Source organism: Myotis yumanensis, unplaced genomic scaffold, assembly GCF_028538775.1.
Source record: "Myotis yumanensis isolate MYYU_CA2020_CCGP unplaced genomic scaffold, mMyoYum1.0.hap1 SCAF_8, whole genome shotgun sequence".
Classification (NCBI taxonomy): domain Eukaryota; kingdom Metazoa; phylum Chordata; class Mammalia; order Chiroptera; family Vespertilionidae; genus Myotis; species Myotis yumanensis.
Genome location: NW_027223759.1, coordinates 9245286 through 9272665, shown reverse-complemented (window position 1 = coordinate 9272665; position 27380 = coordinate 9245286). Strand labels below are relative to the sequence as shown.

Sequence of the window (27380 nt, the reverse complement as noted above, 5' to 3'; positions counted from 1 at the left end):
CAGCAGGTACAGGATTCATTTGCTTCTTTTTCTCTTGCTGTGTATTTATGAATGTTTTATAATTTCAGGTGTGGTAATGTACATATATGCATATCCTTGGTCAGGCATTTTCAAAATTCTGTTTGAATAATGAATGTGTGTATTCCCCACCCTCTGTTTTGCACTGTCTTAACATTTAAGCTTTGCTTATTAAAATTTGTTTTATGCTTTCTCTTTAGATTGTAAGCTCTTCATGGGCAGTAGTCATATATTCTATATTTGTTACTTCATAGAATCTAGTATTTTATCATGTACATAATGAACACTTAATAAATATTAATTAGAAGAACAGTGAAATACAAAATGAGATTCTAAAATGCTGTCCTTTTTATTGGGACTCCATTCTCTGGTTAGAGCACTGTCCCCTATACCAAATAGGTGGCAGGCTTGATTCCTGGTCAGGGCACATGCCTAGGTTTGGGGTTTGATTCCTGGTAGGGGCTCAGATGGGAGGTAACTGGTCAATGTTTTTTTTTCTCTCTCTCTCTCCCTCTTTCTCCCCCCCCCCCCCCTTCCTCTCTCTAAATTTTAGAGTCTAAACCAAAATCAATAAAATCACATCGTCGGGTGAGGATTAAAAAAAAAAAAAAGTATCAGTTTCCTTGATTCAGTTATAGGTGGAAGCTATGACATTAAAAAAGTTATTCATGCCCTAACCGGTTTGGCTCAGCGGATAGAGCGTCGGCCTGTGGACTGAAGGGTCCGGGGTTCGATTCCAGTCAAGGGCATGTACCTGGGTTGCGGGCACATCCCCAGTGGGGTGCGTGCAAGAGGCAGCTAAATCGATGTTTCTCTCTCATCGATGTTTCTAACTTTGTATCCCTCTCCCTCTCCCTTCCTCTCTGTAAAAAATCAATAAAGTATATATTTTTTAAAAAGTTATTCATATTATTTTATGTTGTAATACTTCAAACTATTAACGTGTCAGACTTTGTCATGGCTAGAAATGGAAAAATTATAACTTTAGAGATTTAAGATCAAGGCCCAGCTGTCAGCTTAATCAACCAGTTGACAGAGCAGGTCTGTCCATTCTTTTCTCCTGTCAGGTCATAAGGTTCTAACTATGTGTTCATACTTAAGAAAAACAGAACAGTAAGCTCTGTAGAATCATTAATATATACAACATTAATCTCTACACCAACATATTGCTTTACTTTTCTCATTTCCCTCCTTCCAGATACCTTAGTCACTCTTGCGGTTCTTCTACTTCGCGGAGACCTCCATCTTTCTGCACTTTAAATCCAAAACTAAAAATCTCTTATAGTCTTACTTCTTGGTACACTGTTTAACTGTTCATTTTACACTTCTTTTCTCATATTCTTACCCTCCTTCATATTTTCAGCTTGCTTTTTATGTCATTAAAAAAGAATAGGAAAGTAGTTGGGAGCTCTCTTATTTTCCCATTCAAATATACCAGCATCTCTGCCCATCCTCTCCTGCCTTTTCTGCTATTCAGTAGATGAAGTATCCTAGTGTATCAAAGGCCATCTCTTTCACTTAGGCCTGGATCCCATCTTCCCTAGCCATCTCAAAGATTGCTCCTTTTAATGATCTCTTCTCTTTCCTGATGAATGGAGTATGGCAAAGAAAGAATCATATTCTATTTTTTAAAAACCTTATTTGACTAGCTTCTTTATTACCTACCCCATTTTGTTGTCTCTTTTCACAGATGAACCTTAACTATAACTTCTTTCTATTTGACCCCTTTTCCTCACCTCACATTCTCTCTTTAACCCAAATTGGGCTTCAGTGTCCATTATTCCAGCCAGATTGTCTCAGTGTGTTCATCAGAGAGCATGTCTCTTAGTAACTATTTTATCAAACTGTTAGCTAAATTTGGGGAATGTGTCAGTTATTCTTAAGCTTTATTTTTTTTAACCAGAAGAAAATGACTTTTAACACCTTTTGATGTGGGTGATAGTTTCATTTAGGAAAGGTCAGAGTCATGTATAATACTGAGAAACTGAGAACACAATGGCCTAATACATATACTTGGAATTAAAGATTTTTAACAGATAGCATTGGCAAGTTTTTAACAGTCTTATTTTGCAGTGGTATCTGATTAAAAGTTACTGGATTTCCAGCCACTCTTCCTCCGACTTTAAAAAAAAACCAGAATAATAATTTCCCTTAGTCTGTATTTCTTTGTAATGCTTAATTAAAATATAGTCTCCTATATGTAGTTTTTGCTACTGAGGAAGGAAGTTAAGATCTTTCTAAAATAAATCATAATATTGTTCCATGGACAGTAACATTTAGAGAAGGTAATTTTAGGATCTTTACTAAGGAGGAAAGTAGATTTAAAAGATGTCTATGTAATAAAAGCCTAAGCGACCGTTATGGCGGAATCACCAGAACGACCAGTTGCTATGATGTGCACTGACCACCAGGGGCAGACGCTCAACACAGGAGCTCCCCCCTGGTGGTCAGTGTGCTCCCACAGGGGGAGCGGCCACTCAATCAGAAGCCGGGCTTGCCTCTCCTGCCTCTGCGGCAGCGCTAAGAAGCAGCGAGCCAAGCGGTAAGGAGTGCGCAGGTGGGCGGTAAGGAGCAAGAGATCCTGGATTTCGAGAAGGATGTCCAACTGCTGGCTTAGGCCCAATCCCAGGTGGATGTCCCCTGAGGGGTCCTGGACTGCAAGAGGGTGCAGGCGGGCTGAGGGATCCCCCCCCTGCCCGAGTGCACAAATTTCATATATATATATATATATATATATATATATATATATATATATATATATATATATATATGGCGGAGGGGCAGGTCCCTCAGTCTGGATTGCGAGAGGGTGCAGGCCAGGTACCCCACTGGTGCACTGTCAGGGCCGGGGAGGAATGTGAGAGGTTGGCCAGCCAAGGAGGGGCTGCAGGAGGGCTCCAGGGCATGTCCAGCCCGTTTCAATCCCAATCACCCAGACCCCAGCAGCAAGATAACTTACTGGTTGAGGAGTCTGCCCCCTGGTGGTCAGTGCACGTCATAGCAACTGGTCAACCAATCAACTGTCTGCCCCCTGGTGGTCAGTGCATGTCATAGCGAGAGATTGAGCGACTTTAGTATATCATTAGCATATTACACTTTGATTGGTTGAACGGACAACCGGATGACCAGACACTTAGCATATTAGGCTTTTATTATATAGGATATTTAGGGAGTATTTAAGATCTTGCTCCCCAGCAGATGTCATCAGTTTGGTTCAAATAAACTTATAAAAATAAAAACCTTGTGTGTGTGTGTGTGTGTGTAATAAATTTATAAGAGCAACAATCTTTAATTTCCCGAAAGACCTAAATATTATTGTTAGCATTTTTAAAAGATGCCAACAATTGACTGTTTTCAAAAGTATTGGCACTATGTGGAATATATTATTTGTAATTAAGCAACTCACACCTCCTACTCCATCTTTGCTGTAATATAAGGAATGTGGTATAATGGGAACATCAGCCTGGTGTCAGAAGACCTGAATTCTAGAGTCTTCCTACACCACTAAATTCTGTGTCCTTGGGCAAATTGTTTGATCTAGACTTCAGTATAAGGAGAAAGTTGGAATGGTTTTTAAGATTTCGAATACAATGATAGTGATTTCACATAAAGGGCTTACTAGACTAGGATGTGTGTGTATAAATTTTTTTAGCTTTAGTTGTTCCTTAAGAGCTAAGTTTAACTCATCTAAATATGTTATGTGTACAATCAACATAGGATAAGTTGACTTTTAATTTACATTGTGAAAATAGTGGCTTTATTCTAGAATGTTTGATTAAACTAGTGTTAAGTTTTAAACATTATAGTTTCCTGTCAGTGTTTGTCTGCATTTTAAAATCATAGTTTTTGTTTAGTCTGCAGTTATTCCAAAGAAAACATTCTAAATTGGCAGTACATGCTTAGGGAAAAGGGGAAGATTTATTTAAACTGCTCATTTTCTTCAGTTTTCAAGGTCATAAAGTTCCTTGTAAGTCAGATTGTGTGATATCTTATGAGGAATTATCCAATTAAATATTGGAAAAGCTATTTCTGCAGAATTTCCTCCTTTTCAAAATATTTCAAATAAATATAATTAGTAGAATTTATCAGCCTCGTATTAGCTAGCATTAATTTAAAATATTAGCATTTTGGATGTCCAAATATTACATATTGCAAAATCCCTTTCTCTACTGAGTGGTATATAATTTATTTAAATCATAGTCTTAAATTAATATTTAACTTTCAGCAAGATCATTTGAGATTATTTTCTTTCAATAGAAACTTTTTTAAAATGGAGGATACTAAGAGTTGTTAAGAACAGAAAAGGAAACTTGTTAAATATAAGTTGGTACATTGGTTAAAGAACTAAATCAGTGGTTCTTAACCTTCTGGCTCTTTAAATACAGTTCCTCATGTTGTGACCCAACCATAAAATTATTTTCGTTGCTACTTCATAACTGTAATGTTGCTACTGTTATGAATCGTAATGTAAATATCTGATAAGTAGGATGGTCTTAAGCGACCCCTGTGAAAGGGTTGTTCAACCGCCAAAGGAGTCGCGACCCACAGGTTGAGAACCACTGAACTAAATTAAGTAGTACAGTGAATTAAAAGTTATGTTGACATTACAGGGCCACAAAGTACTACTTATAGTTAGTATATTGGTCAGTTTAATATGTAATCTCTCTACATAGAGATTAAAATTTTGGTTGCATTGATTCAAAATATGCAAGAATTATGTTAAGAATTTAGTTTAAAAATAAGATATAAGTATACGTGCCTTTAAAAAAATCAGTTATATCCAAAATAATGGAAATAACTAATGCACTTTATTTTCCTTTTAGCTCCTGGAACCTGTCTGCCACCAGCTGTTTGAGCTCTATCGTAGCTCTGAAGTTCGACTTAAGAGGTTCACGCTGCAGTTCTTGCCAGAATTGATGTGGGTTTATTTACGGCTTACAGTTAGCCGAGACAGACAGAGTAATGGTTGCATTGAAGCACTTCTGTTAGGAATTTATAACTTGGTAAGTTGAAAGTGATAGTTTGGGAAATTTTAAGTATTTTTTAAAGTCCTTTTGAAATTATACTTAAAGAATATTTAGAAGAAAATTGAAATGTCTGTTGAAAAATTTGAGTTAATTAAATTGAGCACAAGGGAAACAAACAAACAAAAAAAATCCCATTTACCATTGCAACAACAACAAAAAGATACTTAGGAATAAACTTAACCAAGGAGGTAAAAGACCTGGATTAGGAAAACTATAGGACATTGAAAAAGAAATAGAGGAAGACAAACAAATGGAAATGTATACCATGTTCATGGATTGGAAGCATTAATGTCATTAAAATGTCTATACTACCCAAGTAATCTATAAAGTCAACACAATCCCTATTAAATACCAACAGCATACTTCACATAACTAGAAAAAAATACTCCAAAAATTTATATGGAACCATAAAAAGACCCCAAATAGCTGCAGAATCTTGAGCAAGAAGAACAAAGTTGGATATCAAACTATGCTACAAAGTCATTATCAGTAAAACAACCTGGTACTGGCAGAAGAATAGGCATATAGACAATGGATTGTAACAGAGACCTCAGAAATTGACCCACACTATTATGCTCAATTAATATATGACCAAGGAGGCAAGATCATACAAAGGAGTAAAGACAGTCTTTTCAACAAATGGTGTTGGGAGAACTGGAGAGACACATGCAAAAAGATGAAACTAGACCACCAACTTACACCATACATAAGAATAAACTCAAAATGGATAAAAGAGTTAAATGTAAGGCATGAAACCATAAAAATCTTAGGAGAAAACAGGCAGTAGTGGAATTTTTGCCAATATATCTCCTAGGGCAAAGGAAACTAAGAAAATAAGCAAATGGGACTACATCAAAATAAAAAGCTTCTGCACAGCAAAAGAACTCACCATCAAAATGAAAAGGGAACCCACTATATGGGAGACCATATTTGCTAATGATACATATATAAGGGGTTAATACTCAAAATATATAAAGTACTCATACAACGCAACAAAAATAATCCAATTAAATAAATGGGCAGAAGACCTGAATAGACATTTCTCCAAAGAGGACATACAAATGACCAAGAGACATATGAAAATATGCTCAAAGTCACTAATCATCAGAGAAATGCAAATTTAAATGACAATGAGATATCACCTCACACTTGTCAGAATGGCTATCATCAAAAAATCAACAAGTGTTGGCGAGGATGCGGAGAAGAGGAAACACCAGTTCACTGCACCTCACAATAAATAATATTCTTGTGAACCAGTGCTTGCTGCTCTAAGTGTTACCCCTTCAAAAATCATTAGAAAACATTTACATCACTAGAACATATATCTGAAGGATGGTGCATGCATGGCCTTTGGAGCCACTTATATTTTGTTTAAAACCAGGCCCTGCCACTTGTTGGCTGCTTTAAATTTGGGCAAGTTACTTAATATCTTGACTTCAGTTGTCTCATCTGTAAAACAGAAATAGAACAGTATTATAGGATTAAAAACAAGTAGAAAAATCCAGCATGATGCCTGTGGTGTTTTAATTATTATGATTATTAGCTGTATCATAATTTAAGATGAGTTTTTAAAATGAAAAGCTGGTCTTGGTATAAAATTCTCTTGCTAATTTGCCTGATACCGTTTTTTTAAAGTAGGAAATTTGTGTCATATATCATTGTGTCTCCTCTGTTGATTTGTACAGGTACTTAGAAAGTGTTTCATGATTTAGTAATTGAATTTGGTGTATTAGATTAGGTTTAACATTATGCTGTTACTTTTATTAATTTGATTAGTGTAATAAAATTTAGTAGTGGGACAAATGAAGCAAATATTTTGTATATCAGAATGCTTGACAAGTTCTTGACAATAGTTGATGCTGTGGTTTAATTTTGGCATCTCAAAAATAGTGTACTATAAAAATATTGCTCAATTCTATGCAGAAATGCAACCTCAGGCTTCTGTCTTTTAATTCCCTTGATATATGCTCTCTCTTCTCTGTGGTTCTCATTTCTTCTTACCGCACTGGTTTTTCTTTATATACGTATTTCTCTTTTTTCTTTCCTTCCCTAGCACTTCTCTCTTGTTTAAGATAGCCACGAGAATAGTTTTATATTGCCCTCAGCTTAAACAAATTTCAGAACACACTTCTCCACAAATACTCACAAATGTAGATCAAAAGTATTTGGCTTAATTTAAAATTTAGGTATAAAAATTAAAATTTTATTGCCTAACTTAAATCATGTCTATTCATCTTAGCTAGCATAAACTTTCTCTCTGAGGCACAGTGGCCCAGATGTAGTGGTAACTAGTTTGACTACAAAGTAGATAAATGATCTCTCTAGGGAATTTTTAAAATATACATATTTTATTGATTTCACAAAGGAAGGGAGAGGGAGAGAGAGACAGGAACATCGATGAGAGAGAATCACCGATCAGATGCCTCCCACATGGCCCCCCACTGGGGACCGAGCCCACAACCCAGGCCAGGAATTTAACTGCTACCTCCCAGTTCATAGGTCGTCACTCAAACACAGCCACACCAGCCTGGCTCTCTAAGGAATTTTTAAACCCCTTTTCCTGCCAAAATTATAGGTAGGACCATTGTTCACATATAATTGGTACTATCCTATGACATAAAACTCAGAAATGAGCCCCATAGGGATGTTCTGGGTTTGTGTTTTGGTGATGGTAGTTATTTTTATAGTTGTTTCTTCCTTTCATATTGTTTAACTACTTAGTCTCTCTCTGACCACCTTCCCAGGTCTAACAAGTTCAGTCTTCTCTATGATTATGTCTGTTATGTATACTAATATGAAGTGTAAAGGAAACATAGACAAATGAGGCAGTAGAGAAAGGGAGTGATGCAGGAAGAGCATTTCACCCCTGGCTACTGTAGGCAGATTTTTATAGATACCTATAGAAGATTGGATGTAAAGATGATGGGTACATTGTCCTTTTCATTGAAAGATAAAATGCTTTTAAAATTCACAAGAATTTTCTTGCAGTTCAGTAAGAATGACCTAAATATGAACTTATTTTTAATTACTTAGACTAATAATTATGTTAATATGTAGCTTATTTGAAGTCATTAGTTTATTGCTGAAGAATTTTAAGAGTTTCTTTTAGTCAGGATTCATTCTGTGTTAGAATAGTGTGTTTTTCTTATTTTAATAAATACGGAGCTCTTGCCTAAGGCCTTTAATTTGTTTGACTCAAAGAACTAATGTTTCTATTTAAAGATCTAATCACTTGTAATCTCCTTGCCCTGTGTATAAATTGAACATGAAAATTGATTCGTGTGCCTGCTTCTTTCATGTCTTTGCTGTCATGTTGTATTTGATTTACTTAGTATTGCACTAAAATCTCTCAAAGGATAATTCAACCACCAAAGTGTACAAATTTGCTAATTTAGCAAAGATAAATTAGGGTAGTAATTTATTTTTAATTTTAATTTTTTTATTTTTTTAAATATATTTTTAGTGATTTCAGAGAGGAAGGGAGAGGGAAAGAGAGCGAAACATCAGTGATGAGAGAGAATCATTGATCGGCTGCCTCCTGCGCAGCCCCTACTGGGATCGAGCCTGCAACCTGGGCATGTGCCTTGACCAGGAATCAAACCGTGACCTCTTGGTTCATAGATGGCCACTCAACCACTAAGCCATGCCGGCCAGGCAGTTTTTTTTATTTATATTACTATTTCTAAACATCTTCCTCAGTTACCAATGATATGTTTGGTAAATTAAGAAAGTAATTATTATTTCTAATAGTCCTGTGATTATTTCATTATCTTTGTATTTTTTTTTAACTAGGAAATTGCTGATAAAGATGGAAACAACAAAGTTCTGTCTTTTACTATCCCTTCTTTATCTAAGCCTTCAATATACCATGAGGTAAGTAAAATTGGAAAGGTAGAATTATTTAAAAGTATACTGCAGGGGTCCTCAAACTTTTTAAACAAGGGGCCAATTCACTGTCCCTCAGACTGTTGGAGGGCTGGACTATAGTTTAAAAAAAAAAACTATGAACAAATTCCTATGCACACTGCACATACCTTATTTTGAAGTAAAAAAACAAAACGGGAACAAATACAATATTTGTATTTGCATGTGGCCCGCGGGTCGTAGTTTGAGGACCCCTGGTATACTGAATAAAGATATAAAGTCAGCCTCTTACCAGAGGTAAATATTCCTAACACATCTTTATTGATTTACTTATTAAAAGTAGATGTTTGTTATCTATATATATAAAGGCTAAGTGACTTTCTGACCGGTAGTAATGATGCGCACTGACCACCAAGGGGCAGACGCTCAATCCAGGAGCTGCCAAGCTGTGGTGACTTGGCAGTGGCGGTTCTCGGGTGATGCACCCTGTAACCAAAGAGGAGGGAGCCCGATTCCGGGGTGCATCACCCGAGAACTGCCCTCTCACAATCCAGGACCCCTTGGGGATGTCGGAGAGCTGGTTTCGGCCTGATCCCCGCAGGCCAGGCTGAGGGACCCCATCAGTGCATGAAACCAGGCCTCCAATTAGTGATACAAAAGTTGAGCTGTTGTCAAGAGAGGCAGAAAATAATTAATGGGTAATTTTCTTCTAGTTCTTGTTTCTTTGTATTCTTCACCAGTATCATTTTAAATCTTTTTTTATGAGTTTTCAAAAATATTCTTTAAATCATTTTTATTTTTCAATTAAATTTGATATACCATATTCTTTAATTTCTTTAAGTCTTCAGGAGTAATTAGAAATCATCTATGTTTGATTGGGTTTTATTTTTTCATTTATTTTTGGGGGGTTATTTTTTAGGAAAATGGCTACTTAGAAGAATATTACCACTGTAATGATTATATTTCCATTTAAAGAATTCTAGTTGATGCATTCCAGCTGTTCACTAACATTCCACTTCTGATTTTTGCATATATTTATTTGGTTGAACAATGTGAGAACAATGCTTATTATACAGGTAGATGTCTTCTGTTGAGCTGAACTCCTTCTGCCTCCTCTCTTTAAGGATATGTGTTCTGAATCAAGCTTCTGACCTAAGGTGGCTTTTAGTACATAAAGTCGTGAGGAAAGCATTTAAAGAAGCTTTACCAGTAGTCTAAAAATTATATTCCATTTTCTTATCAACACTCAGTATCCTGTTGTCTCATAGCTTTTTTTTTCTTAATGATGTCCTCTGCGCCGAAACTGGTTTGGCTCAGTGGATAGAGCGTCGGCCTGCGGACTGAAGGGTCCTGGGTTCGATTCCGGTCAAGGGCATGTACCTGGGTTGCGGGCACATCCCCAGTGGGAGATGTGCAGGAGGCGGCTGATCGATGTTTCTCTCTCATGGATGTTTCTAGCTCTCTATCCCTCTCTCTTGCTCTCTATAAAAAAAAAAAAAAAAAAAAAAAAAAAAAAAAAATGATGTCCTCTGGGACTTTGTTTTGTGTTGGAAATAGAATGCCTGCTATTTAGCCCAGGACTCATTTGAGCTTAGAATATTTCTGAGTAATTTAATTTTAATTAAGTTCTGTGAATCATATTATGAAATAAAATGGAGGATAGTGAAACATTTATGAATGGATGGTTCTAACTATAGAAACATGAAATCAATTATGTCACTATTAAAGAGACATTTGATCATAGCCTTCAATATTGTTTGTGTTTTATAATTATAGCACTCTACACCTTGCTGTCTCCATTGTAGAATGGGATTAATGAGAGTACTTAGTATGAATGCACAGTCCCCAAGACTGCTCATGTTGTAGAGTACAAACAAATTGAAATGGACATATTTGTAACCTTTAGTCTTTTCAGCAACTTTTTTAATTTTTATACATTATATATGTATGTGTGTGTGTGTGTATATATATATATATATATATATGTATATGTATATAATTTTCAAAAAGAGCCATAGAATGTGTATAATTGAAAAATGGAAAGGGTTTTGAAAGAGAAGAAATGGTGTGAAACTGCCCTTTTTTGAAACAAATATCTTTATGTGATACAGATTTTTACTTCATTTTAGAGACACAGTCTCATACTTTACCTTATTTTTATAGCCCTCAACAATTGGATCCATGGCTTTGACTGAAGGGGCATTGTGTCAGCATGACCTCATCAGGGTTGTTTATAGTGATCTTCATCCTCAGAGGGAAACATTCACTGCACAAAATCGGTAATTGTAAAAACTGTGGACAGTAATAATTCTCCTGGAATAGTCTTCTTTTCTCTCGTGTTGGCCATATCTTTTTTATTTTGCTTTACTTTACTTATATCCTTAACTTCATTTGTCAGTCCTTTTTTTGAGTTTTTAATGTCTGCAATTATATTTTGTATATCTAAAAGTTTTTCTTGCTTTCTGAATGGTCTTTAAAATACTGATTTTGTTTAAGTGGTGTGTTTGGAGTTTTTTTGAAACATCTTTTATATTTTTGAGAATATTAATTATAATTTGCCTTATTCAAAGTTTTTTTTTTCTTTTTGTGTATTCTGTTTCCTTTAAATTGTACTTTTTTTCTGTTTTTTGGTCTCATTTTTTGTTAGTGGAATTCCTCAGATGTCTTTTCTCTCCCATATATTTAAGAGTAGGAGAATAAAATTGAGAAGCTTTAACCACATTAATAGGGCTAGTTGACCAGGAACTTCACAACTTCTCACTGGGCTGTTCAGTTGGGGAACTTTCTAAGTTCATATCTTTAAGTCTTTCTTCTTAGGGTCAGGTTCCCTAGAGAAAAGTCTAGTATGTAAATAGAGGGCTAGCTGCTAGCATTCTGGTGGCCAAGTGGGGAAGGAGAGCTTGAGGTCTTGATTTCCAGTAAGGTTTGTTTCACTTAATGTTCCTGTGTTCAGTATGGTGTCTTCCCCTTCCAACCCCCACCCTAAACCACAGTTGTGCCTGGTGCTTTCTCGGTAGAAATATCCTTTTTCTTCTTTGAGAAAAGAAATCTTAAATTTCAGAAAAGAAACCTTCAATAAACCAGGTAACATAGAGAAGAAAAGATCTGAACATTTGACTGCTTCTGAGTCAGACTTACAACTCAGTTTTTAGCTTTTCATTTTGAAATAATTTCAGACTTACAAAAAATGTTGTAAAAATGGTACAAAGAATTTCACCATCAATGGGAAGCTTTTTAGAAGTACAAATTCCCTCGGGTCTTGCCCTAGAGACTCTTGTTGGTTATCTGGGTTGACATACAGGAATATATTTTTTCAAAAGGTCCTTAAATAACTATAATCTGTTCCAGGTTTAGGAGCCACTTTCTTAGACATTGTAAAGATTAGGAAAGCATTCTTTATCCCTTTAATAAATGTTTATTATAGTATTAACTAGAGGCCCGGTGCACAAAAATTTGTGCACTGGGGGGGGGGGGGGTCCCCCAGCCCGGCCTGTGCCCTCTTGCAGTCTGGGACCCCTCGGGAGATAATGACCTGCTGGCTTAGGCCTGCTCCTGGGTGGCAGAGGGCACGCCCAATCCCTAGGTGCAGCCCCTGGTCAGGCTCAGAGCAGGGCCGATTGGGGAGTTGGGGTGCTGCCCCGTCATGCACAGAGCAGGGCGGATCGGGAGGTTGCAATGCCACCCTCAGTCACGCTCAGGGTAGGGTCGATTGGGGGGTTGGGGACCGCCCCCTGTCACACTCAAGGCAGGGTCGATGGGGAGATTGCGGCGCCACCCCCTGTCACGCACAGAGCAGGGCCGATCAGGGGGTTGTGGCGCTGCCACCTGTCACGCACAGAGCAGGGCCCATTAGGGGGTTGGGGTGCTGCCCCCTGTCACTCACAGAGCAGGGCCCATCAGGGGGTTGAGGAGCTCCCCGCTGTCACTCAGAGTAGGGCCGATAGGGGAGTTGGGGCACCACTCCCTGTCACACACAGAGCAGGGCAGATCAAGGGGTTGGGGCGCTGCACCCTGTCACACTCAGGGCAGGGCCAATGGGGAGGTTATGGCTCTACCCTGTCACACACAGAGCAAGGCCCGTGGAGGGGGGTTGGGGCACCACCCTCTATCACCCACAGAGCAGGGCCGATCAGGGGGTTGGGGCACCGCCACTGTCACACTCAGGGCAGGGCCGATGGAGAGGTTATGGTTCTACCCTGTCACTCACAGAGCAGGGCCCGTGGGGGCGGGGGATTGGGGCGCCGCACCCTGTCACACACAGAGCCGCAGGGCAATAGGGGGATTGGGGAGCTCCCCCCTATCAGGCACAGAGCAGGGCTGATCAGGGGGTTTGGGCGCTGCCCCTTGTCACGCTGATCCCGGTGCCAGGAGGCATATTACCCTTTTACTATATAGAATAGAGGCCTGGTGCACGGGTAGGGGCTGGCTGGTTTGCCCTGAAGGGTGTCCTGGATCAGGGTGGGGGTCCCCACTGGGGTGCCTGGCCAGTCTGGCTGAGGGGCTGAGGGCTGTTTTCCCGCTGGCAGTTGACTAAAAGCTCCCAACCGCTCCTTGTTTTCGTTTCTTTTTTTTTTTTATTCTGGGCCAGCTTTAGCTCTGAGGCCTCGCTGCTGAAAACATGGATACAGTGTTTCGGTCCGGGGCTGACTGAAAGCGGGTTTTGTTTAGCTTCTTATTTGCAACATAGTAATAGTTGCCTAGAGTTGCAGTTGAGAGGCCAGGAAGTGAGGCGGGGAACGTTGGAGTCTGCAGTCCCTGGAGGAAGCAAACCTCCCTGCTCCCTTCAGTGCATGGCTGCCGGCCGCCATCTTGGCTGACAGTTAATTTGCATAAGGATACGCTGATTAGCCAATGGGAAGGGTAGCGGTCGTACGCCAATTACCATGTTTCTCTTTTATTAGTGTAGATGTGTTAGACACTGTGTTGTACACTAGAGGTAGAGGTGAATATATCAGGGTCTAAAGTTATTACCAAATGGGTGAAACAGAGAAAAGATGGAGAATGATGATTCAATGGGATAAATGCTATATTAGCGCTACACAGATAAGGGAATAGTTTCCTTCAGTTGGGAGAATTAAGAACAGCTTTATGTCTAAGGTAAAAATTTGAGCTAGGACTTGAAACCTTAGCATGAGTTTTCTAAGGATGTTCTAGTAAAGAAGAGCAGTATGTATAAAAGCAAGTTGTTATGAAAGGTTATGGCATATTCATGGAGTGGTGAGAATATTGATGTAGACCAGTGATGGTGAACCTATGACACGTGTGTCAGAGGTGACACGCGAACTCATTTTTTTGGTTGATTTTTCTTTGTTAAATGGCATTTAAATATATAAAATAAATATCAAAAATATAAGTCTTTGTTTTACTGTGGTTGCAAATATCAAAAAATTTCTATATGTGACACGGCACCAGAGTTAAGTTAGGGTTTTTCAAAATGCTGACACGCCGAGCTCGAAAGGTTCGCCATCACTGATGTAGACAGTGTATGTGGTAGGCAGTGGAGGTAGGGTAAGGTTAGAGAGGATGGTTGAGGGTGGATTTTAAAGGACCTGTGTGCCATGATGAGTTTGGATTTTATCATGCAGTCAGTAGGAACAGTGGGCTAATGTAGATAGGGCAGTCATCTACATTAGGAATGGATATGGGGAACATTGATGAAGAGACTATAGTAATCTGATTGAGAAATCGTGAAAGTAATGTCAAGGCATTGTTGTTATAACCATCTAATGAAGAAATCATTTACCACAGTGTCTAATAGAAGTGATTGTTTATAATCCTTTCCACTTTTTTGTTTTTCGTAGGTTTGAAGTCCTGAGTTTTCTTATGTTGTGTTACAATTCTGCTATTGTGTATATGCCTGCTTCATCTTATCAATCTCTTTGTCGGATGGGCTCCAGGTGAGAATAATAATTACCATTATTATTATAACCTTATTTATTTGACAAATACTTAACTGAGCATATTCTTTATGGTAGGTACTATTTTAACTTATGATGATATAGCAGTAAATAAAACTCATGGAGCTTATATTCCTGTAGGAATCCTTATCTCTCAAGCATCTTGTCTTCTTGAAAATATTTCAGCATCAAAAAAGTATTTTTTATCTGAACAAGAAAAGCAAAGATGTCTTAATCTTAGGGTGGTTTATTGATATACCTAATCACTTTGAGAGCTTTGAATAAATAGTCCCATGGGTGAAGAAAGTCTTAAGGAATGTGAATCCTTTTCTTTATATATTTCACAAATTATTATCTCTGCTTTGTATAAGAAAATTAGTAATAGTACCAATTATATGTCTCATTTATATTTGTGTTCTTTAATCTTTACTAAATCAGAATTTCTAATAATTTGGACAGACCTGGGTTGAAATTTAAATATTTACTATAGAAAGGAAGTTTAAGTAATAAAAATCAGTTTGGAGATAGAGGACATTTAGAGTCACAGAATTTCAGCTATAGAAGGAACCATGAGTTCATCCTGTTCAACTGATCTTTTTCTTCTTTTTTATTTATTGATTTTTATAAAAAGAGGGAGGTATCTAGGGAGGGAGGAGGTGAGAGAGAGAGAGAGAGAGAGAGAGAGAGAGAAAGAAACATCTAATTATTGTTCCACTTACTTATGCATTCATTGGCTGTTTCTTGTCTGTTACCTGACTGGAGATTGAACCCACAACCTTGGTATATTGGGACGACATTCTAACCCTCTGAGATACCCAGCCATGGCTCAACTGATTTTTACTTGAGGAAACTGAGCCTCCCAAAGGGTTTAAATGCTGTATTAGTTTTCTGTTGCCTCATAACAAATTACTACAAACGTAGCACTGAAAACAGCACACATTATTTTGTAGTTTCAGTGTGTCAGGGGTCTAGGCATGGCTTAGCTGGGTGCTTAGGGTCTTACAAAACTGCAGTTACGATGTTGACTGGATTTTCAGTCTTATCTGAAGCTCGGATGAGGAATTATATACTTTTGTTGGCAGAATTTAGTGCCTGTAGTTGTAGGACTGAGGGCTTCAATTTCTTGTTGACTCTGCCAAGGACCAGTCTTAGTTCTTTGCCCTGTGGGCCTCTCAACATAGGCTGCCTTTAACATGACAGCTTATTTCTTCAAAGTAGAAGAGTGAAAGGAGACCTGCACTACATTCTTAAATAACACAATCATGGAAATCCCATCACCTTTGCCACGTTCTGTTGATTAGAAACAAATCACAGGTCTCACCCACACTCACAAAGAGGGAGACCAATCCAAGTTAATTGTAAGTTTGATTTTATAGATGATCTTAAAATAAGTTTGTTATTTTCATTTACCTGTAATAACATAATTAATGACTAACGAAGTTCTTGTCTCTAACCTAGATACTGTTATCAAGAGAATACATTGTTTAAGCACTTATTGCCTATCTACAGATAAGTCCTATATAAGAAAAGGCTAATATGCAAATTGTCCCCACAGGCAGGAGTTTGACCGACTGGGAGTTAGATGTGCGCTGATCACCGGGAGGCGGTGTGAGGGGAAGGGAGGCCCCGGCCGGTGGCGGCATGCAGGCAGCCAGAGGAAGGGAGGCCCTGGCCAGCAGCCAGCAGCTACTAGGGACCCTACCCATGCACGAATTTCATGCACTCGGCCTCTAGTTTGTTTATAAATGACTATTTTGGTTTTTTAAGTTAATATTTATTTATAATTTTTCATTCTATTTTAAATAATAGCAAATATTATTTTCAGTAAATTTTGCATAATAAGACTAGTAGAGGTTGGATCAATTTTTAAAAAAATATATTTTTATTGATTTCAGAGAGGAAGGGAAAGGGAGAGAGAGATAGAAACATCAATGATGAGAATCATTGATCAACTGCCTCCTGTAAGCCCCCTACTGGTGATCGAACCTATAACTCAGGCATGTGCCCTGACCTGGATTGAACCATGATCTCTGGTTTATAGGTCAATGCTCAACCACTGAGCCATCTTTTAAAACTGAAAGTCTGTGATTCACAGGCCAGGCAGTGTATTAAATGTATATAATGTAAATACTGCAGTGACCTGATACCCATCATCACCCATTTGAGGAATAAATGAACAATCTTTTCTTTAATAGACTGACGTTATACAGGGTGGGGCAAAAGTAGATTTACAGCTGTTTGTATGTGAAACACCGTTTATTCTTGTACTATTATTAATTAATTATTGTATTATTTTCCATATGAGCAACTGTAAACCTACTTTTGCCCCAACCTGTATTTTTCATTTTTCTTTGTGAAATTGAATGTCATTATATTTTACCTACATATTTTATACTAATATAATGCTATTTTATACTTTAAAGTCTTTTATTGATCACCTAATTATATGTCTCTGCTACAAAAATATGTATATGTAAACTGAAATTTGAAAAAAATTCCTGATACTATGATGTACTAAAAATGAAAATATTTCTCTTAACTCACCATGATAATTATTCCAATAAATTAATTCATTAAAAGAACATAGGTACGTTACAGTTTTTGATAATTATTAAGCATCATTTCCTGGAAGCATCTTCTAAGGAGATGGCAGGTAGAGGACTGTTTATGGTACTTTGATTAAAAATGGTCTCACAGACATCAGTAGTTTGAAATGTCCCCTTATTTGCTTTGAGATTTCTGTATCTCTAATTCATCCTGATAAAATTTGGAATATGAGAAAGTTATGCATTTATTTTGTGAAGAGAGAGAAGGATGAATTTGAAAGACCTGGCTATCTGAGTAAAATTGTTTTTATCAATATGGTCCACTAGGATGTATGTTTTATGAGGGCACAGGTTTTATTTTTATTTATTTTTACCTGTTCACAACTGTATACCTAGGCTCAGGACAGTGACTGGTAAGTAGTGACTGTATTTAATAAATGTTTGAGTAACAAATAACTGAATAAATGAATTTATAAAAGCAAAATATTTGATTCAATGACATCAGAAATCACTCATGATAAATACTGTATTTCCTAGGGTTTGTGTGAGTGGGTTTCCACGGCAACAAGAAAAACACTGGAAAGAACTCTGTGGTCGAATAGTATTGGATCCCGAATTTATGGTGCAACTTCTCACAGGAGTTTATTATGCCATGTAAGTAGGTGGACTTTGGAATTGGGTGAATTTTTCCTAATGTTTGGAAACTTAATATTTCTCTTTTTTTCTTTATCATACAACACTAAATCTTTTGTTTCATGATGGACCCATTATCTTGTTTTTTTAACATGAACTCTTCTTAGTACTTTTTTAAATTAATGTACATTTTAAACTTGAAAACAATATAACAACTATTGAATTCAAACCACATGTAAGGTTTCAGTTTTAGGTCTACAGCATAATGATTAGGCATTTTATATTGTAAAATGACTACCACAGTAAGTTTACTTAACATTCATTACCACACATAGTTATAAACTTCCTTCTTTAGATGAGAACTTTTAAGACTTATACTCTTACCAATGTTCAAATATACAATAGGGAAAGAATAGTCTCTTCAGTAAATGGTCCTGAGAAAACTGAACAGCCATATGCAAAAGAATGAAACTGAACCACTATCTTATGCCTTACACAAATATCATCTTAAAATGGATTAAAGAGTTGAATGTGTTTCCTAAAACCATGAAACTTCTAAAAGAAACTATAGGCAGGAAGATCCTTTTACATCATCAGTATTGGCAATGAGTTTCCAGGTCTTAGCTATTATAAATAACACTGCTATGAACATAACGGAAAACTGTCTCTCCATGTAGTTTATAACCCAGGTTTTCATGAATGCATTAAATAGGTTACCCTAAATATCAATACCTGATAAAAAACAATTTATGTGAAGAGACATCTATAGACTATTCTAAACTTTTATATCTGAAATCTTCATTTTGTTCTTGTAACCAAACGTGGGATTGTTTAGAGGTGGAATGATGCAAAATTGATGTGAAAATCTTGTTTAAGAATCAAAATAGTAGGACTTGGAACAATAACAAGGTTGTTGTTGAATATTAAAGATATTTGCTCAAGATAGTAAACTACCTGCTTCTCCTTAGGTATAATGGACAGTGGGACCTTGGCCAGGAAGTCCTTGATGACATCATTTATAGAGCTCAGCTAGAACTCTTTTCTCAACCACTATTGGTAAGTGGAAATATTTACTTTTTATTAAATATACCTGTGCCTGTCGAGGATATAAGAAATTAGTATGCAAAATCTGAGGCAATCCAAATTATTGAGGAAAAGGGTTTATTCCATAATAGCAGTTGGTTAACTATTGGAAAGAAAACAAAATTGGTTTAGACCTTCTCCTCCTACCATGTATCAAAATACAATTCAAATAAAGTTTAAAGAATTGAAGCCCTTAAGAAAAGAGAGGGGTATAGGTTATAAATACTCAAATTTCTGCCCTAACCGGTTTGGCTCAGTGGATAGAGCGTCAGCCTGTGGACTGAAGGGTCCCAGGTTTGATTTCGGTCAAGGGCATGTACCTTGGTTGCGGACACATCTCCAGAAGGGGGTGTGCAGGAGGCAGCTGATCGATGTTTCTAACTATATCCTTCTCCCTTCCTCTCTGTAAAAAATCAATAAAATATTTTTTAAAATGGTATTTAAAAAAATAAAAAACTCAAATTTCTGCAGGAAGGACTTTTGAAACTTAAATGATATGACAAGTCACTAAAAAATGGTTGATGATTTTTTTGACCACCTAAACATCTAAATTCTAAACCATCAGTGTCTTCCTGCTGGTGTGGCTTAGTGGTTGAGCGTCCACCCATGAACCAGGAGGTCCTGGTTTGATTCCTGGTCAGGTCTCGATCCCCAGTAGTGCAGGAGTGCAGGAGACAGCCAATCAATGATTTTCTCTCATCATTGATGTTTCTATCTCTTCCTCTCCCTTCTTCTTTCTGAAAAATGTATTTTAAAAAACAAAATTGCTAAACCATTGGTATCTTAAAAACAAAATTAATATGCTTTGCACGAAATAAATATATCTCCAAAAGATAAATGATTAACCGAAAAGCAAATGTAAACATTCACCCTGGCTGGGTGGCTCAGTTGGTTGGAGCATAGTCTTGTACACCAAAAGGTTTCAGGTTTGATTCCCAGTCAGGGCGCATATGAGAGGCAATCAATCGATATCTCTCTCTCTCTCTCTCTCTCCTCCCCCCCTTCCTCTCTCCTCCTCTCACCTTCCCTCCCCCTCTCCTCCTCTTTCTCTAAAATCAATAAAAAATCATATTCTCGAGTGAGGATTAAAAAAAATAATAATAAAAACAAATGTAAACATCCAATAGTGGGCTATGGAAGGCATTTTTTATGTTACCAGTAGAAGTAGAACACAACTCTAACCACCCCTCAGCAGAGGGTGTATTCGTTTTGTTTGATCCACTATTCCATGTCTAGCAATGTATCCCAGAAAACTACTTTAATTTTTTTTAATCATGTGTTGTAAGCACAGCATTAATGTTATTTTTAATTTCAAAGGAATGAAAACAGTTTAAATGTTCCACAGCAGAGAATGGTTATTATACGATATTTGCTTGGTGAAATTATGTATTTGGAAATTTATATTAAAGAAAGATGCTAGCTTATGTTAAGTGGTAAAACATTATACAACTGTTTTTTTTTAATCTAGATAGGACAGATGAAACAAACAAAATGCTGCTCTAGCCATTTTGGCTCAGTGGATAGAGTGAAGGCCTACGGACTGAAGGGTCCCAGGTTCGATTCTGGTCAAGGGCATGTACCTTGGTTGCAGGCTCAATCCCTGGCACGTGAGGGAGGCAACCAATCCACGTGTCTCTCTCACATTGATGTTTCTTTCTGTCTCTCCTCTCCCACTCTCTCTAAAAATCAATGGAAAAATATCCTCGGATGAGGATGTAAAAAAAAAAAAAAGAAACATACAAAATGCTAATAGTTGTCTAGGTGATTTGACTGTGGATGATTTGTATTTCTTTGCAATTTTTTGTTTTCTAAACTTTTTACAGTATTTTTATAATGGTATTTTAAAAATTATTTATGTACTTTTACTTACAGTGTTTTAAAAGTACAATTTTTAAAGCCATTTTCTTTTCTTTTTTTTGTACTTTAAATTCTCATTTTTTTCTAATGTCATCACCCCTGATTTTACTCTAACATTTACATGAAAATGAATGAATAACAAGATTTTTAAAAAATTATATTACAGTAATAATACTTTGCATTTGAGAGACTCTTTAAATTCATGCTTTTATCTTTGTAACAATTTTAAAAATTAAGTAGAGGGGCACTTTCAAGGCAATATAGTTAAAGAGATTAGTAATCTCTAGTCCTGGAATAGTTATTATTGGGGATCTCTGAGGGGCCCAATAAATAACACTCCTTTTCTCTATTCAAATCTAGAGCAGATGATAAGTAGATAAAATAGTTGGCAAATAGAAAAATAAGGCATTATCTCTAGCACTGATAAAGGCTAAACTGAAAGACTTAACTCCCCAACCCTCAACAGACCTTGAAGCAGGCCCCCGACTCCCTCTGCAGAGAATGTTTGGGTTGGTAGAGAAGGCACACTTATCTAGGTTGCTACACTCCACTTGTCCTTGTCCAAGTGGAGAGGGAGGGAGAATGACAATCCTCTATCTCAAGATCTTTGCCAGATGAGCACTACCCCATTAAGGAACATAAACCCACCTGGCGACTGTGACAGTGTTTGAGTGTCAAGCTATGAACCAAGAGGTCGCTGGTTCGATTCCCTGTCGGTCAGGCCACATGCCTGGCTTGCTGGCTCCATCCCTGGTAAGGGGCCTGCAGGAAGCAGCCAATTGATGATGTCACTTTTTCATGGATATTTCTGTCTGTCCCTCTTCCTTCTCTCTCTAAAAATTAATGAAAACAGACCAATAAAAAAAAAAGTAAATAAAAAGAAGTCAGTGAGGCAGTTGCTGGAGAAGTATCCTGGCTCTCTAAAAGAAACATGAATCAAACAACAGCAATTACTCGTGAGCCAGATATTTTACTCTCCTCTACGGAGGGCAGAAAGTGTTGGGACAAAATATCAGACATGTTGGGAAAAATTTCTTATGAAACAAAGGAGTGGAGAAAAGGCTAATTATTTTAACCAGAGATTAAATTTTGCATGTTATGTATTTCCTGAAAGATCAGAAACTTACTCTAATTTTTCTTATGTCAGGGTTCAAATGTTAAACAATTTTTCCTTCTATGGAATGTATTTCTTCTTTGAAAGTCAATAACTTCAAGAAATGGTAAGGTGACTGACATTAAAAAAAAATAAACTCATTTTAAAAACCTGCCTAGAACAATACAGAACAACAGAAATACAAATATTTCTGACACATTCTACTTTTATATTTTATAGTACGCATTTTAAATACATATTCAGAAATTATGGAAATGAGTAAGTGTAGAATAAGTATAAATTGTATATAGGGTGTAAATATGTCTAGACTTACATTATCATTTTAGGTTGCTAATGCCATGAAAAATTCATTGCCGTTTGATGCTCCTGATTCTTCACAAGAAGGCCAGAAAGTACTTAAAGTGGAAGTCACTCCGACAGTGCCGAGGATTTCTCGGACTGCAATCACAACAGCTTCCATCCGTCGCCATAGATGGAGGAGAGAAGGTGAGGACAAAGTCCCTATAGCGCACTCATGGATTCAGTTAAATTTATCACTGTTTTTATAGACTATATTAGCACATGATATTACAGTACTCTATAATTAAAGTAAAATGGTTCAGTTTCTAAAAGCACTAAAATGGTTTACATACTTAAATGTATTTTAATATTTTTTAATAAAATAGATGTTATTTAGAATTCCTTATGAATGTTGAAACAGAAAATAAGATCAAGTTAATTTTTATCTTTTTTGAACGAGGAATAACAATAGGAAAGAAGTTTCTTTAAGCTTCTTACCAAATTGGGGGAAAAAAGGTGCATGTATGAGCATTGTGGGAGAAAATTATAACTGGCCAAACTAATGGTGTAATACAAGCTATCCATAAAAGGAATGATTATTGTTTTTTTTAGATTTTTATCTGCTTTTCCTTTTTTAGTAAGTGCTGAATCCAGCAGTATTTCATAGTCATATGGTATTTGAATAGTCAAGCTGTCTTGGCTAAGAGAAATTAACTGCCATTTTAATGATTCCTATTTTTCTATTCTATTCATTCGCAAACCTCACATTGTTCATCTGCTGCCTTATGTGTGTGTATGCTGTGCACACACATGTAACTATATAAATAGTGTTTGTGTTTATATCATATCCATATATACATTCTCTTATCTGCCTGGGTCAAAATGCTCAGAAAGAATAGAGGAGCACAAAAAGCACTAAAATGTTATATGTTGAATCCCAGATGGCTTTGACTTCTCAAACGAGGCTGACTCGAGTATTCCTGGCTCCCCGATCCAACACGGCTCCACTGACCTAGGGATCAAACGTGTGCAAGAGGGGGAGGTGCTGGTGCGCAGGACCCCTGAGCACGGCTCACCGGAGCCCAACTCAGCAGCAGCCACAACAGAGGGTAGGACAGAGATGAGGAGACAGAAGTCAGTGAGGCAGTTGCTGGAGAAGGATCCTGGCTCTCTAACCCCAAGCAGAACATTTTCCATTCTAGTGTGTGTTTCCACTACCCCCGAGCGTATTAGCTCCTCCTTGCAAAGCACAAACCCCCTTATGCCCAGTTTCAGGTCAAGTACAATCTTTAGTTACCATTTGTGCTGGCCTGGAGTCTGCATCCCTGTGTAATCAAAGAACAGCTTGGCATGGCTACTAACAAAGCAGAGGCCTGTCTCCAAAAGGTCTGCAAATGCTTGGAATTTTTCATTACTGAGCATGTTTATTCTAACATTAGGAGAGGGAAAATGCACACAATGGACATGAGCCTTATTAGTCAATGTGAGTTTATTCATATAATAATTTATTCTTTAAAAAATATATGCAGAGAATTTTAAAACTTTAATACATTATCTTTAAGAAATTGGACTAAAGTGGAGCCGGCAATTTAATCTGTAATCCCAGGGTAGTCAATAATAAGAATTTCTTACCTCTTTAACAGAGTAAACTGGTATTGATTGGCTTTTTATAATCTTTGGGTCAGGTTGCCTGGGTCTAACCAGTGAACCATTGACATCTTTTCTCTATAAATGTACTACCCTGGTGCACACTACATTTTATCATTTATTGTAAATAATGATTATCTTATGTACCTTCCAAACAGAATTGAAATGTATTATTTAGAAGTCAGGTATCCTGTAGATCTTGTTTCTACAATGTAGGTATCTCAAAATGAGAATCATCCCCCCTCTTCCAAAAATCCCCATTGCCCTGGTACCACCATCACCACCACCACCACCTGGAAAAGAACACTTTTCCCTGATAGGAAAGTGTTTATTTGCTGCTTTCCATGTGACGCCATAGGAGTTGGCTTTGTGAAAGAGGGAACTTGTAGCCTAACTTTTTTTTTTATTATTTAATGAATTGCTACTGTGGAGCCTTTTCATTAATTTATGAAACATAGCAAGTAGTTTTAGACTAGGGTACATATTTTTACTTATTTTAAAGATCAAACATACATGAAGCAGTTACTTCCACCTTAAGGAAGTCTCTTGCTCTTTGGTGCATTAAAAATTTGAGCATGCTCAGTAAGAATTTAAATCTACTCTCTGTCCATTTGCTCAGATTAACCTTACTTCCTTGACCAGTGTTGCATGTGCATGATCTAGGGACCCAAAGACTTGGTGCTGTTTTACAGAGATCCTGTGAAAAACGCAACCTTCCCTTTTCATTTTTTCTGTATCTTTTATCCCTGGGAGTCAGTTTTATCTTGTATAAAGGCATAAAAATAAATATGTGAATAGATGTTGAATCCAAAGTTGATATAAATGGAACAACATCATATTTCTTAATATTCCTTTTTGTTTTCCTTTTTTAATTGAATTTATTGGATGACATTGTTTAATAAAATTAATTAGATTTTAGGTGTTCCTTAACATTCTAGATGACTAAATGAGCCACTTGATGTGTATCTCCTACCATTGTTAGAGTATTTGTGCTAAATGTAGTTGTACTATGTTAACACTTGATGATATTCTAGAAAGTGTGGGATAAGGTTGGAACATTTTTTCCAATTGATCAGTCAGACACTTTGAAAAAGGAACCAAAATAGTAGTATCACTAGCAGAAAATTTCAGTTTGTGAGGGTAGAGTATAGCCATTCTCATTGAGTCTAAAATTTCAGTGTGTTTGAAATTTCTCAAAAATTATTTTGTCTTTTAATCTAGATTAAATTATAGTTTTAAGTCAGTATTAGTAGAAACTAAATTTATAAGGAAAGGCAGGCATAATGGAAAAGTTTGTTAAAAATCCTTTTTGGTTAAAAAATTCTTTTTGGTTGTTTCTTCTTTGGATCATCAATAGTATTGTTATCACTCAGGGAGAATATTGGAAAGGAACATGTTCTAAGGTACAGTTACTTTATATATGTGTATATGAAAGTTTATTTAGAAAGTCACAGAGGTGGAAGAAATGAGCAGTAGAAGAAATGGGCTCAGGAAATAAGTTACAGAGGTGAAGGAAAAGGCCCTTGGAGCTTAGGAGAGAGACGGGTGAAGGTAACGGGACCGGGGGCAAAGAGGAGGGGAATGGAGAGGTGCAGGCGAGCCCAGGAGAGGGAGAGCACCACACAGTGACCTTTTGTTCCTTGAGATTTTTTTAAACTAAAGGAAGGAAATTACCAAAACCTGCCCTTGACTGGAATCAAACCTGGGACCCTTGAGTCCGCAGGCTGACGCTCTATCCACTGAGCCAAACTGGTTAGGCACCAAAACCTATGTAAAGTTCTGGTAATTCTGAAGTCTGCTGGAGCTTTTGGATAAATGTAGATAATTGACCTTAAAAAAAAAAAGAAAACATTTTTTTGTATGTGGTTTTAAATAGTTTTACAATTAAAACTGTATTTATTGTATGTTGAAATCGAGACTATGAGCCCATTACCTACCTTTATTCTGATTGTCAAGTAATGTTTTATTTGTGATTTTTTTAAAGCTTGATTTTAAATTATTACTAAATTGAGGATGCCTGTGATTATAGTCAGTGTTCCACTATACTGAAACAGCATTTTTAGTATATAAAACATCAGTAGGTTCTCTTGCATGGTAGCTTTTATGTTATCATCATCTCTTTATGGCCATATTGCTTGGGCACCAGATCTGCATGTGGCAGGATTCAGAAGCTAGCACTAAGTCTCTCAGTCTCCTTTCCTAATTTCATATATATATATATATATATATATATATATATATATATATATAATCTCCAATAATACATTTCTGTTCTTTCCTGGTTTTATATTACTGATATCAATTCTGAATCAGTAACCCTTCTTGGGCATTTTGTAGTTGTTTATACTAACTGAAGGAAATTGCTAAGATGATATCATGTGCATATAATTTAAAGTTTTTATTTGAGATACATTGTATCCTATTCTTTTGAACAAGGGGTTGAGAGAAGTGGTGTCAGCTGCATTTTCATATGGCTTTGCATGATGATTAAAGATTATTAAACTGCTGGATAAAAATGACAAGGTGCTTTTTGCTTTAAGGATAGCTTATTTCATTCTTCTTTTGAAGGAAGGAAATAACTAATCCCTATGAGAAAATATAACTAAGAAAATATTTTTATTTTTTCAGGTACTATGTTAAATAAAGATTGTGTTTAAATATTTCATATATAGTTTACTTAGGTAACCCTATCACAAGGTAATACTTGTCTAGATTTCCTTCCTAACATTTTACCTTAACTATAATATTGCTATCTGCATGTAGATTCAGGTTAAAGTTCTCGAAGTCTGGTAAACATACTTAATGATGTAGCAAACCACTATCAGTTTTTGAAAGAAGCAAGTGTATTATTTTCTAAGAGAATGTTTTTCATACTTTCAGTAAGACAATTGGGCTTTCTGGAAACCCCAAGCTAAATATATATGTTTCTTCCCTTCTTACAAAATCCAAAGAAAAGGATTCTTTTGTTAACTGCAGTTTCTGCATGAAACATAATCGGGCATTATAGTATTTTGGGATTACGAACATAATACTTCTCAAGCTAAAAATCTTAAATTTTACAGAATACATAATATATGAAGTAAAAATCCTTTTAAAATATTCCTGCTGGTTTCCTAGCTTGCCCTCTGATAATCAAGTATTTTCTTCACATTAATTGATCAAGAAAATATGGAAACCAGTGATTAAATATGTCCATAAGACAAAATACAATAAGGAATACAATTGGAGCAATGTAAGGTTTTTTTTAGAATTAGAAAATTTACTATGTCCATCAAAAAGGTTTTAAAGCCATTTAGCAGCAGTGAACTGTTGAAGAAATATAAATTTTTATTGTTAAAAAGGGTTTGGCTTTTTACAGATAAATTTTTTTTTGCATTATTCTGGTTGACTGAAATTAGAAAGGGATCTATTTTAT

The 27380-nt window shown here is 36.6% G+C and overlaps 1 protein-coding gene across 4 annotated transcripts in view; it reads left to right on the top strand.

Moving 5' to 3' along the window:
- HYCC2 (hyccin PI4KA lipid kinase complex subunit 2) overlaps positions 1 to 27380 on the top strand; it is a 50002-nt gene that overhangs the window by 14244 nt on the left and 8378 nt on the right. For 3 of the 4 annotated variants that reach the window (XM_070421808.1, XM_070421809.1, XM_070421811.1), the window contains 8 exons: positions 4842 to 5021; positions 8838 to 8918; positions 11073 to 11188; positions 14711 to 14806; positions 17890 to 18006; positions 18954 to 19041; positions 22366 to 22525; positions 23260 to 23427. In XM_070421808.1, coding sequence (XP_070277909.1) covers positions 4842 to 5021; positions 8838 to 8918; positions 11073 to 11188; positions 14711 to 14806; positions 17890 to 18006; positions 18954 to 19041; positions 22366 to 22525; positions 23260 to 23427 — 1006 coding nt within the window. The remainder of the gene's footprint in view (positions 1 to 4841; positions 5022 to 8837; positions 8919 to 11072; positions 11189 to 14710; positions 14807 to 17889; positions 18007 to 18953; positions 19042 to 22365; positions 22526 to 23259; positions 23428 to 27380) is intronic. The other variant, XM_070421810.1, reaches the window with a different exon arrangement.